This window comes from Python bivittatus, unplaced genomic scaffold (assembly GCF_059951505.1).
Source record: "Python bivittatus isolate LINGU-HERP-01145 unplaced genomic scaffold, Pbiv_v1 ctg000560_np1212, whole genome shotgun sequence".
Taxonomy (NCBI): domain Eukaryota; kingdom Metazoa; phylum Chordata; class Lepidosauria; order Squamata; family Pythonidae; genus Python; species Python bivittatus.
Window position 1 is genome coordinate 8,962,772 of NW_028277083.1, and position 12,365 is coordinate 8,975,136.

General features: G+C 45.7%; 2 protein-coding genes across 2 annotated transcripts in view; one reads left to right on the forward strand and one right to left on the reverse strand.

Annotated features, from left to right (window-relative positions):
- The first annotated feature begins 235 nt into the window (after positions 1-235).
- NME3 (NME/NM23 nucleoside diphosphate kinase 3) lies at positions 236-4,123 on the forward strand. The gene is made up of 5 exons (XM_088148146.1): positions 236-417; positions 1,563-1,693; positions 1,811-1,912; positions 2,536-2,648; positions 3,158-4,123. The coding sequence occupies exons 1-5, from the start codon at positions 375-377 to the stop codon at positions 3,273-3,275; spliced, it is 507 nt and encodes a 168-aa protein (XP_088004272.1). The 5' UTR covers positions 236-374; the 3' UTR covers positions 3,276-4,123.
- Positions 4,124-4,812: 689 nt separating this feature from the next.
- MAPK8IP3 (mitogen-activated protein kinase 8 interacting protein 3) overlaps positions 4,813-12,365 on the reverse strand; it is a 58,077-nt gene continuing 50,524 nt past the window's right edge. Inside the window, exons 27-31 of the mRNA XM_088148147.1 lie at positions 11,572-11,685; positions 11,146-11,184; positions 9,813-9,995; positions 9,038-9,181; positions 4,813-7,607 (exon numbers count right to left, since the gene is read on the reverse strand). Coding sequence (XP_088004273.1) covers positions 7,486-7,607; positions 9,038-9,181; positions 9,813-9,995; positions 11,146-11,184; positions 11,572-11,685 — 602 coding nt within the window. The 3' untranslated portion in view covers positions 4,813-7,485. The remainder of the gene's footprint in view (positions 7,608-9,037; positions 9,182-9,812; positions 9,996-11,145; positions 11,185-11,571; positions 11,686-12,365) is intronic.

Consider the following 12,365-nt stretch of genomic DNA (forward strand, 5'->3'; position numbering starts at 1 on the left):
GGCCGCGACCTGGGCCAACATTAAGGGAGCAGAACAGAAGGGGGGTGGGGGTGCACAGCCGCGGCCCTCCCGCCGCCAGGGCCAGATGGTGCAAACTTTCCCCCAGCGGCGAGAGCGCGAAGGAAAAAAAAGGGGGGGGGAGGAAAAGCCCGTTTAAAGCATCGCTTGCAGCGTCCCGTTCAGAGCCGCAGCCCGTGCAAAACGCCGACCCGGCACGGACCCTCCGTGCAAACCGCCGCCGCCCTTGGACTGCGGCAGCCGCGCGCCCCAAAGGCCCGGGCAGAGCTCCGCCCCCGCCCAAGGCGGGTGCACGCGCGCAGGCACGCGCACGCCGGCCGGCCGGTCTCGCCTGGCGGGCCCCCGCCGCCCCCGCCATGATCTTCGTGCTGGCTTTCTTCGCGAGCATCTTTCAAACAGGTGAGCGGGGAGGACGCCGCGGCGGTGGCGGGGGAGAGGCTGGGCAGAGCTGGAGCCAGGTGGATACCTGCGTAACGAATAGAGGCGAATATGGGTAGCTCAGGGTTGAACTGTGGAGTCCTTGGGGTCCTCTGAGCTTGGCTCTTCTCTTGCAGACGTTTCGTTACCCGGCTAGGGAACATCTTCAGTGACTGATCCCATCCCTTCTGGCTTGAAGATGTTCCCTAGCCGGGTAATGAAACGTCTGCAAGAAAAGGACCAAGCTCAGAGGACCCCAAGGACTCCATATCTACGTAACTAACCATGGTCTTCTCCTCGTTTCCATGCTGCTTGCCACTGCCCCTCCGGGAGCTGCGTGTCCAGGGTTCCTCCTCTCCCACGCGCAGAAGACCCCAGCCCTCATCCTGAGATGGGCCAGAGGACTAAGGCGATCTGAAGCCTCCTCTCCTCCAATGTCATCAAAACCTCTCCGGGTTAATCTGGAATTAAGCGAGCGGGGGAGGGGGGCGAGGCAGGCGTCCTCTGTCCAAGGAGAGAGTTCACCTTTTCTCCGCTGCTAACCTGACCGGGCTGGGCAGGAAGGTGGCTGGAGGGTGACGATGCTGCAGTTCGCGGGGCCCTTGTGCCTACTGGCCTTGTGCTAATTCTGAAAAGCACCCTTAAACACCCATGCTCTGAACAAGCAGCTCCCCGTCCTTTTTCCACAGACCGATCCTGGCTTGAAGGGAAGATGCTGTCAACACACCAACTATTAACCCCCTCATAACCTGAACTTTTGTCATGAGACAGCCATCCCAAGAAAGTTTATTTGGAGTTAAAGTCCATTGAGATCTGTAGGATTTAAGACACGCGAAATGTGTTTCTGACGCAGAAACCGTACTATGGTTTATTCTGTAGGAATGTGGGAGAAAGCTTGGGTGGCTCCTGAAACACTCTTTCTGCTCTTGTACCGTCTTCGCCTCCGGCTGGGTCCCTGAGTCATTCACCCTGCCCCTTTTCCTAGAGTGTTATCAACACAAGTGAACATTTAATGGGAATGACTTGGCATCTGTGACATTACCAAGCCGACGATAGGCGCTAGATGTTTCTCCATCCTTGAAGTCTTCATGCCTTGCCAGCGCATGATCCCTGTTTCTTGTTTCCAGCTTTTGCGGGGGTGAATGAACGCACTTTCCTTGCCATCAAGCCAGATGGGGTCCAGCGGCATCTGGTTGGCGAGGTCATCCGGCGTTTTGAGAAGAAGGGCTTCAAACTGGTGGCGATGAAACTCATGCAGGTGAGAACAGCCAGCTGGTCCCCCAATCCCAACCTGCAGGAGTGATCTTAGTACCCAGTGCTTTTAAAAATGTTTATGAATGAAATGTTGATTGCATCTGAAGTATCTTCTGCCCAGGCCTCGGAAGAGTTGCTGAAAGAACATTACATCTCCCTCCGCGAGCGTCCTTTCTTCAGCCGCTTGGTGAAATTCATGAGTTCGGGACCCATCGTGGCCATGGTGAGTGATAGATATATGAGGGGCTAAAAGACGAGTGGTTAAGTTTCCTGAGGTCAGATGCTCTTTGCTGAGAGACAACAGCTGACCAAGGGCTTGGCTAGTTTTTTAGACCCAACCTGAGATGTTTTGTCAAGCCAAGCAGCGTTGGCCAAGTGGGACTCCCGAGTTGCAAGAACTTTCCCTCCTCTCTTTATGGATACCCAAAATGTTCTGTCCTGGAACATTTTGATCTGCCTTCTGAGTTTTCTGGGTCAGCCTCAAAACAGCTTGAACTAGAAACAGTATTAGCATTTTTCATGAATATTTGGGGCACATTTTGTTGCAGGCTTTGTTGTGTTTTTCTTGAGCACTCTTTCTTGGCCTCAGTGGCTTTGAGGAGATGCCATAGCCCCGTGGCTGGGGAATTCTGGGAGCTGAAGTCCACGCATCTTAAAGCTGTCAAGGATGAGAAACAGTTCCATAGTCCTACCTGCCAGTACGTGTGTGCCTTCTTCAAATTTTTTTTAATTAAAAAAAAGCAGGAACATTTACCAAAATTACACTATTCCTGCAAGTTTTGAGTAGCAGAAAGAGAGATGCATCAAAGCCGCTGCTGTGGACCATTCTTCTCTCACTTTCTGTAGGTCTGGCAAGGGCAGGAGGTAGTGAAGACTGCCCGCATGATGATTGGCGAAACCAACCCAGCCGATTCCAAACCTGGAACTATCCGAGGAGATTTCTGCATTGAAGTTGACAAGTGAGCTGAAGTCATTAGTTTCCTTGTACTTACAGGCCTCTTCTGGAAGGCAAATTCCAGCATTCACCCAGGGCATGAAATATCTATCATATAGTAACAGCACCCAGTGCAGTTTAAGTTTTGCATTGACCTACTGTAGCCATCACATCATGCCTGTGTGAACTGAGCCTAGCAGGAAATTGGTATCCCTGTGTTTGTCTTGCTGTCTTCTTCCTTTAAACATAGCTTACACCAAAGCATTTTTGCTGTACAGCTATTTTACACAAAGCCCAGTTAATGATGCTTGAAGGTTTCAGCCTGGAGTCCTTTCCTCACAGATAGCAAGCACTGAAGTTGGGTCTTTCTGCCAGCAGACGAAATAATCTATCCCCAAACTTGTCATCAAATGTCATTGCCTGCTTGCAGGAAGGGGGGGGGGGGACTCAGCCCCCACCACACAGCATACGTAATATATCTTTCTTTAAATAGGTTCAACTTTTCCCTTTACAATACTGTTTCTTTCTCTGTAGGAACGTGGTTCACGGCAGTGATTCAGTAGAAAGTGCTGAGAGAGAAATTGCACTCTGGTTCCGTTCCGATGAGCTGATCTGTTGGAAAGACAGCACGGAGCACTGGATTTACGAATAATAATAATAATAAAAAATCTCAGTTATTGCTCTTGTGGTCTGGACTTCCCCAACCTGGAATCTTCTGAACGTATTGGACATTGACTGGCATCAAATACAGTGCTGGTTGAGAAAGTCTGTTATAGCTATTGAGTCTAATATTAGAATAATATCTGTGGGCTACAAAAGCACAACTACACAGAAGTCTTCCAATCAAATATTCTTCTTCAAATGTTCTTCTTGGCTCCATTAAGTGTTCCGCCAGTGTCTCTTGTTGGCTGTTACAAAGATTGCTTTGCTTGGACTGTGTGGGCAGAGAAGGGCAATGTTGCTTTAATCTCCCCCCAGAACTTCAAGATAAGCTTGAGGTTTACTGCCAAGCAATGAAAATTAGCATCCTGCCAATTAGCTAATCCTGCCAATTAGCAGGATGCAGGGGGAATAAAACCTCATGATCAATGTTTCTGGTTTGTCTGTTTTTTGAAATTTCATATGCTAAGGCAAGTCTCATTCCCTTTGGGGCCACGAAAGAGTGATGGTTGAAAAGGCCGAATTTCTGGCACTGCACTTTGATTTTTTCCACCTGTCTAAAATTAGTTTTTAATAGTTCAGAGCAAGCAGGTGCTTTTAATGCTAGGCTCAGCCCCTGGGAATGCATATATATATGGAACAGGGAACAAATTAATCCCTGCTTAAGGGAGACCTGAGAGAGATACAGGCTTCCATGCTATTATCAACTCGTGCTGGAACTGGACACATCACTGTAATTTGCAAATACTTTCCAAGGACATTTGTTTGTACGTCTGTACAAGCCCATTGTTTTTAAACATTGGCTTGCATTTTGTTTTGTAAAATAAATGTTGGAAAGACAGCCATTTTCACTCCTCCTGCTTTCAGAGAAATTGTATAATCAGGGACTGTGGACTGTTTAGCCTAGAGAAGACAAGGCGAGAACAGGACTGTCATCTTGGGGGACTGCTACAGAGGATAGATAAATCTGTTTGTTGTCACTCCAGAAAGACTTGCCCTAGCCAGTAGCCTCCCATCCCAAGAAGCAGGATCTTGATGAAACATTAGGAAGACCTCAGTGAGCTGTTTGACAGTAGAACGGATGACCTCAGGACACGTGAGCTTCTTTTAGAAACAGTTTTTTTGTCTTTAAAAAAAAACATTCATAGAGATGTTACCCATTAGCAGAGGGCTTTACAAGATTTCTTTGAAAGTCCCTCCCAGCTCTTTCACGCTTTGAGTCATTGGGTGAGGAGAACAAGGGACACCATGCCTGCCCACCCAATCAAGGAAGACGTTTTATGGGGAGGAAACCCCCCATTGCAAAATAAGGACTCAGCCAGCGCTACAGTCACCAAATATCGAGAACTGAAGGCAATGGAACAGTGTACCCAGCCAGTTTAGAACTCTGAACAGACACACTTGACAGGTACCTTTTTTCACTGGTAAGTATTCCAATAAAAGACTGAGGCCTCTCTCCTTGGCAGTTGCATTTTGGAGCTTCCACCCTTCTCGGGGACTCAGCAATGCTCTCAGACCCGTGACGGTAATACATTTTTATTACATACAGAACAGATATGATTTCAGTTTGTTTGGTAGCACGTAAGGGAGAAAGCACAGGAGAGGTTGGTTTTCATACAGCCGTCTCTTTACATCTTCAGACGAAACAGCAGAGTTTACAGCTTCAAGACACATTTTTTAAAAAATCCCTTTATAACGTACAAGTTAACTTTACATACATCACAGTGGAATTGCAGCAGGAAGGGTCTGTCTGTGAGGTCAATCAGCTTTTCATCGTGCTGGCTGATAACCCCTAAAAGGAGCACGTTCTTTGGGTGCTGTTTCCTTCACTGTCTCCTCCTCTCCACGCCATCACACAGCTGTGCTTCTTTTCAACATAACTTCAAACTGCAAAAGGTTTGGGAGCAGATGCAGCAGACAAGCAAGGTTATGATTAGTAAGTGCCAGAAAATGAGAGAGGCTGGAGGCTTCATAAAACTTAACAATGAACAGATAAACTTGGTTTCAAATTTATTTAAGACCAGGATATGCTCTCGTGCCTTTGCTAGTAGATTACTGTAGCGTACCCATCCCAAGCTGATGGACCTGCAGATCGAATATAACTCCCATTATTCCTGCAGGGCCACACATCATCACTCCAAAGTCTGTGACGTTCTCTAGGTGCTGTGCTACTGCAGCCTTTTGAAGCATGTAAGGAAGCTATGCCCATGTTTATGTTCTCCCCTTGGGAAAATGCAATGCTATATAGGTTTACCCAGAAGCAAATCCCATCAACCTGAAAACAGCATACTTTCCAGAGAAGTGAATAGGATTGCAGCTTCTGTCTACTTTCATTCTGATCACTGGGCCATTTTTTGTTTGCTTTGAGGGTGGTCGTGTTACATCAGCCTTCCTCAATTTGCTGCCCTCCAGGTTAGGACTACAACTTTCTGAATTCCTTTTTGGCCAGGTGGATTTAGAGCTTTGGGAGATGCAATCCTGATATGTCCAGGTAGGTGGTAGCACCCCACGAACCATGGCTGATCTCCAAAGGCCAAGCAGGGTCAGACTTGCATGGGAGATCACCAGAAAATCCCAGGACTGTAGGCTAGACTGGGCAGTAGCAAGAAGGGAAACAAGAAGACAACACAAATATGTTGATGAAGACCCTAGAAGCTGACCTTAACTCAATGGGGAACTGCCTTTACAGATCCAGCTGGAGGGCACCCAGTTGAAAAAGGCTAGAAGGGGGCATTAAGCATTCTTAACATCTGGGTTGGCCCTGCTGTTAAGATGGGGATATGATCAAGTTCATCAGCCTTTGAAGCACCTCCAAATGCTGTTATCTTTATGGAGGATAAAGTTCATCTCCAGTAGCAGCCTTTTTGCACATCTGGCTCAAATTACACTGTCCCCATCTGCCTCAGATTTCTCTTGCTACTCCTACAAGCCACAGACAAAGAATGAGGGCCTTCTGATTCTCCAGCTGTCCTTCGTTTCCTCTCTTCCCTGCTTCATTCTCCCCAGACCAATGCCTATCTCTCTGCAGATTCCATTTCTGTAGGCTCCGGTCCATCTGCCTTCCATGTGCACTTCGATTCTCTGTTAAATGGCCAGTAAGCAAGACCTGGCTTCTGCCTTGACTTTTCTGTTTCCCAGATAGCCTGAAAAATACATTTTGTGACCCATTCCACAACCCCCAGCCAAGCATCACCAGACAAATCGAAGGCGGTTTCGCCCTTCAAAATATCCGTACAACTCTGGAATACTGTGATGCTCCAGGGGCAAAGAAGTTCATGTTTTCCTTGCTTGCTGTATGCAAAATGCTCAGTATACGCATGTGCCTTCCCATCCTTTAGAAAGCCATTTGCTAATTCAGGCAGATGCAGCAAGAGACGATTCTACCTTCAGATTAGCTTCCTGCTTGCCTGGTAAACACTTCTCAGTTTCATTGCAGTGAATCCTGCTGTGCCTTCAAAGAGCTCAGACGGGTGCACCTGGATGCAGTGGGCTCACTAGTGCCCAGACTAAAATGAATTTAGTGATGGGAACTCATCATGTGCCCAGAGCCCATAGTCTGGACACAGGGCCCACTGCTGACCTGCTGTCATAATCCCCAACGTACCTGCAAACCTTCCTGGTACAGACTTTAGATACTTTAGCCAAGTTCAGATTCCTCCCAAATGCTGTGTCATGACTGGACCTCACAGAATAATTGTGAAGGAGAAAGGACAGGGATGTTGCTTGCTCTCAGAAACATCTTATTCATACTGGCTTGGAGACCAATCCATGCCTGTCAACACAGTCTCCATGGTGGCAAAGGGAGGAAGCCAGTAAGCAGCTCACAGGTACTTTTCTCCATGCAGGTAGGAAGGGGGAGAGGGAGGGGGCTGTCTTGGAAACTTTGTCCAGTCCTTCTGAGCCAAGGGCGGTCTTCCTTTGCGTCTTGATTCCTGATGCATTAGACTCATCCTAGGATTCCCTCCTGCTGGAAAGCCAACGGGTAACCTGGCCAGTTTAGAAAGTCCACCAGCTCAAGACAATCACTGCAAACCTGGAGAGGAAGGGAACCACTGCATGGCGCAGGAACGGTTGCAGTTATCTGGGGTCGGACTGGCCGGCGGTAGGAATTATGCAAAAGTTCTGTATGTACATATTGGCATTCAGGGAGTGGGTTTCGGTGGAAGGGAGAAAATTATACTGGCAGGAAAAGGAAGAGACGCTCATTCAGGGATATAGGACACTTGCCAGACAATGATGTGGCTTCGTTCAGCCTTAGAGACGATAGGCTTCACCTGGGCAGCATCACCTGCATTTTCTTCGGTCTCATCGTCTTCTCCATCTCCTGTAGAGGGAAGAGGAACCAAAACACAGAGCATCAAAGAGTCCCGTCCCAGCAGGATCCACCAAACAGATCACTAAGTACAACCCGGGGGTGGGGGTGGGGGGGTGTAGTGGGTTTTGTATTTGGGGTCTTATTTAGGTAAGCCGCCCAGAGTCACCGTGAGTGAGCTGGGCGGCCATATAAATTGCTTTAATCAGTCAATCCATAAAAATAAATAAATAAATAAAACCCAGTTGAGACCTTGGATTGACACAAGAGAGCTTTTTGCTGTCAAGGAATTCAAGTTTTGCATAGTATGACAACATCTTGCAAAAGAGAAGGGGGTTCTTTTTCTCTCCATACTGTAAAAAGCAGCAGAGGCAAAGAGGGAATTCCTCCTCCTGCCAGTGGGAAACTTCCAGAGTCATTAGCCATCTTAAGGCACAAGGTGATACAATGTCTGCCACGCAGCTTCCCATTACCTGGTTCTGACTGTCATTTTATGATGACAGATGAAATTAGCTGACTGAACTCTGGCTTGGGTCAGGTCAAATGCCATCTAGCCTAGTTCTGTCTACTAACCAACATTAGCCATCCCAAAACTCAAGTAGAGATAGTCTTTCCCATCATCTGAAAGCTGAGGGTTCACGTGAAAGTGTTGGGGTCATGTGCTTTATAGGCAGAAAGGTGAGTCAGAAATCATAACAATGAATAAATAACTTTTAAAGCAGGTGCTGTCATAATAGCACCCAAGTTGGCATTTAAGGACATAGTTTTCTATAGAGACACTCCTGAATGATAAAAAAGGATCACTGAATACTTGCAGAATATGTACGAATGTAACAGATCTGCCCACCAGCAGAGGAACTCTTCCTGCATTATTGTCTAGATTTACACTTTGCAGTAAGTCATTTGCTTTTGATGCAGCATGGATAAATCAGCCTATTGTGGCTTCTTCAAGAAACCATGATTTTAAAACATGTAATGTTTTATATGTGAATAGAGCCTTATGCAGGTCACCATCCATATTTTGGGGGGAGGGGTTAGCCATAACTGCAAAAAGTATTTTTTTATTTAGTCTCTCACTCCCTTAAAAACTCAGAGGGGGGAATGTCTTTCCAAAATACTTCATAATCCTGATTATTAAAACATGACGCAACAAAATATAAAAAGGAGAACTGTAAACACTGAAATGTTAGGATACAAAAAGAGCTGGACAAAAAAATATTCGAGACCCCTGAACTGTAATAAAGAGGCTGCTTCAACTCCTGTGTGGTTTGCTACATAAGATGGGTCACAACAAAGAAAAAACAACAAAATATTAATAGTCGGTTCTGCCCTTATGTGCAACCCATGTAGCCCTCTGTGTGATTTCTTCTTTCACCCTCCCATATTCATTTGCTCATTGTCCACTGCTACTGCAAAAGACAAGGGTGTATTGTGAAACTCACCAATCCGGAAGTCAATGTACCCTTCGCCGCCGCTCAGCACTAAGACGTTTTTCAGCTTCTGCCCTTCCTCCTCGACCGTATCTGTGCTGGGGTTCTCTGAAGGACTGTCCAGGACACTCCCATTCAAAGTGGCAAGAACATTCCCTAGAGAGGCATAGAGCTGATTAGCAGCAGCTACACTCCAGCCTTCTGAGGACAGCATAAGGCCCTGGAACAGCAGCTTGAAGGAAACAGAAACTGAAGTATTTCTAAACCACAGTTCAATTTAGTAGTTATGTGACAGCCTGTGAATATTTGAAAAATGCAACCATACAAGGCTTAATTGTAATTACTTGTTCCTCCCTGCCAGTTCCTACTTATTATCCTGGAATGCTTCTGTAGAAAGAGTTTCATGGAGATCTCTACAGCGCCATCAAATCACATGCCTGTCTCTTCCCCACAGTTCTCTGATGTGCAATACCAAGACAAACACCATATTATGAAAATTATGACTCTGGTCAAAAAGGCCACTTGGTGTCACAGATACAGTGATTCAAACATGGGGCTAAATACAGGTATTTTCAACTGCTTTGTCCCTTTTTTGCAGGACACTTGGATGGAGCTCACAGGTTACCAGATTCTATATACTAGTCTAGGAACCTTTCAGACTGAACATACAGCAAGGTCTTTCCAGGAAGCTACTAATATTTTGGACATGTATAAACCAAACAGAAACTGCTTGGGGAAAGTCTGTGCCGCAGTTAAACATGCAGAGACCTAGAGATGCTCTACTGACCAGGTACGGAGACAAAGAATTTGACTGCATCGCGGTGGCCATGGAAGCAGAGCTGGGCCTGAGCCATAGAACAATATGGGATGAAGCTGCTGGCAGATTTGTCATTGCTGTCATCTCCACCGTACACATGAATGACTCCACCAGGGCGGTTCCCCTCTCCAGATGTTGGTGATGTCTTGTTGGCTGACACCAAAGAAAGAGAAACAGAAATCAACAAGCAAGATGGAAAAAAACGAATGATATCTGATTTATTAATAACTTCCTTTCATAGGGGATCTGGGAAGTGTAGCTTTGGAAATTCTCTTTCCAGGAAGCTACAGAGAGTAACGCCATGAGAAAGGCAAAGGCTGAAACCTCGAAAGAAAGAGACACGGCTCATTTAGAAGGAGCTCCGTCACATTCAGTACAATTGTATTCTTTCCTCTCTTTAGGTTGAGCTCTGGGAGAAAACCCTATTGATTCAAGGACAAACAGTATGTCACATCGTTGATGAACTTTTAAAAAGCCATGCCTGAACTTCCTATTTGTATATTTTGAAGAAAAATCCAGAATACAGAATGCACTACTTTCCAGCTGAAAAGCACACCGTTAGCAGCTGCCATTTACAGCAATAAACAGTTTTAGGGACAAAAGGCAGCCAGAAAGCAAGTGAAGTTTAACAGTAAAGAAGTTACTGTTCAGGAACCTAACCCAGGTTGACAGCACATTCCAGACAGTGCTACTGCAGCTGGGTTTATTTCAGACTAACTGTGACCAGTCTTACCTGTTTTATCAATCTATTTCAATTTATATGGCCACTCCTGTCACCAAAGCACAATTTTTTTTCATGCACCAATAACATCATGTGTATTTGGTTCTCATCTGAATGAGAAAAGGACGGAAGTAGACCGTGCTGATCAGCTGATTCCTGTGAAATCATCCATTCCCACAATTTCTGTTTGGGAGGAGTCAGACTGTGGATTCAGCTTCCTAGGTATAACTGCTGCTCAAAGACAGCCAAAGAGAACTCGCAAAATGTATATGCTGCCCATCTGGGGGAGATGGGCGGCATATACATTCAATCAATCAATCAATCAATCAATCAATCAATCGTTATTGACAATCTCTTAGTCTCACACTTTCAGGCAGGGTGGATTATAATCATCCCCAAGCATTAGTCTGATTCACCCAACTATTTCTGCTGTTCCATTTCCCTGCAATTTTTGAGAGAAAGGAGAGGGCGATGAATAAATGGCCCGAAGAAGACAAATGAGCAGATGAATCAAGGGCTGGAAAAATGAGTGGAAAGCTTTAACATCTGAACTTAGAAATCCATTGTGGGTTTAGGACTTACCCCTGAGCCCAAGAAGTTGACCTCGGTGAAGGACTACAGCTAGGCAGAGGAGAAAGAAGGCAAAGGGGAAAGTGAGAGGAGAGAAAAACCACAGATTGGGGAAAAGAAGAAAAAAGTGGTTACTGGGAGAAACAGCTAAAAGAGAATCTTGGCAAAAACATTTATCATTTTAATGTAAAACACTTATCTTTTCACAAAGACAAGAAAAAGTGTTTGAGAAAGTTCTCCCCTTGCTTTATATTAGTGTACTCAATCTCATCAACTTTAAGATGTGTGGACTTCAACTCCCAGAATTCCCCAGCCAGCAAGGCTGGCTCGGAAATTCTGGAAGTTGAAGTCCACACATCTTAAAGCTGTCAAGGTTGAGAAATGCTGCTTTATACAATAGAAGAAATAACTGAAAATGTGCACATGTCAGCCACTTACTCTCAGTCAAAGGAATAGAAATGACGACTCCATTGCCCGTGCCAACCCACAGGCGATTGCCAGCGATGAGTAAAGCTGTGATCCGCACAAAGGAGAAACCCAGTTTTCCAGTCCCTGAATAAAAGAGCAACATGGCATTGGTTGGTGTTGGGCAACTAATCCCAAAAGTTCAAGAAAGATCTGCCACAAACTGTTGCAAATTAGCCAGTTGTTCTACCAAGCCCTTTCTCCATGAGGTTCCATTCCATTCCCACTCTTCCAGTTTTTTCCTTCCAAGAACCAAGTAGTGTTTTGCAATCACCAAACACACGCAGTAATCTTTGAGCTATATATTGGTTTTGCAAATCACGAGGGTTCCTTATCCCCGCTGATTTTTCTCTCCTGGACTATAAAAGGGAGGCTTCAAAAAGCACAAACCCCATAAGCTGACCATCTCAGGAGAAATATGGACAGCCTCAACAACATCCCTGGTTCTTTACTAATACAACAAGATGACAACAAGTATCTGTACTGATGAGTTCATAGGCCATAATTTCATGAAGGGTGAAAGAAGAAAACACAAATGATTCAGTTCCACATCTGTAGGCTTATTTTCAGTATAAGACAAGGGCCTGGAAAGTGTCCTGTGCCAAGTCAGAAGCTTGGGGCTACCCTGGTCAGTATTTTCTACACTGGAGGTGAGTAAAATTGCAACCCTAGAGATATGTGCTGCCTATTTACGTTATTTACAGCCACCCCTCTTGTAAAATCCAACTCGGGGCAGCTGTAAAAGTCTTCTGCCTGTGTGTGATCAA

Coding starts and splice junctions, on each gene's coding strand:
- NME3 (XM_088148146.1), top strand. CDS start 375: ATGATCTTCGTGCTGGCTTTCTTCGCGAGCATCTTTCAAACAG. Junction 418..1,562: donor CGCGAGCATCTTTCAAACAG/GTGAGCGGGGAG, acceptor TCTTGTTTCCAG/CTTTTGCGGGGGTGAATGAA. Junction 1,694..1,810: donor TGGCGATGAAACTCATGCAG/GTGAGAACAGCC, acceptor TCTTCTGCCCAG/GCCTCGGAAGAGTTGCTGAA.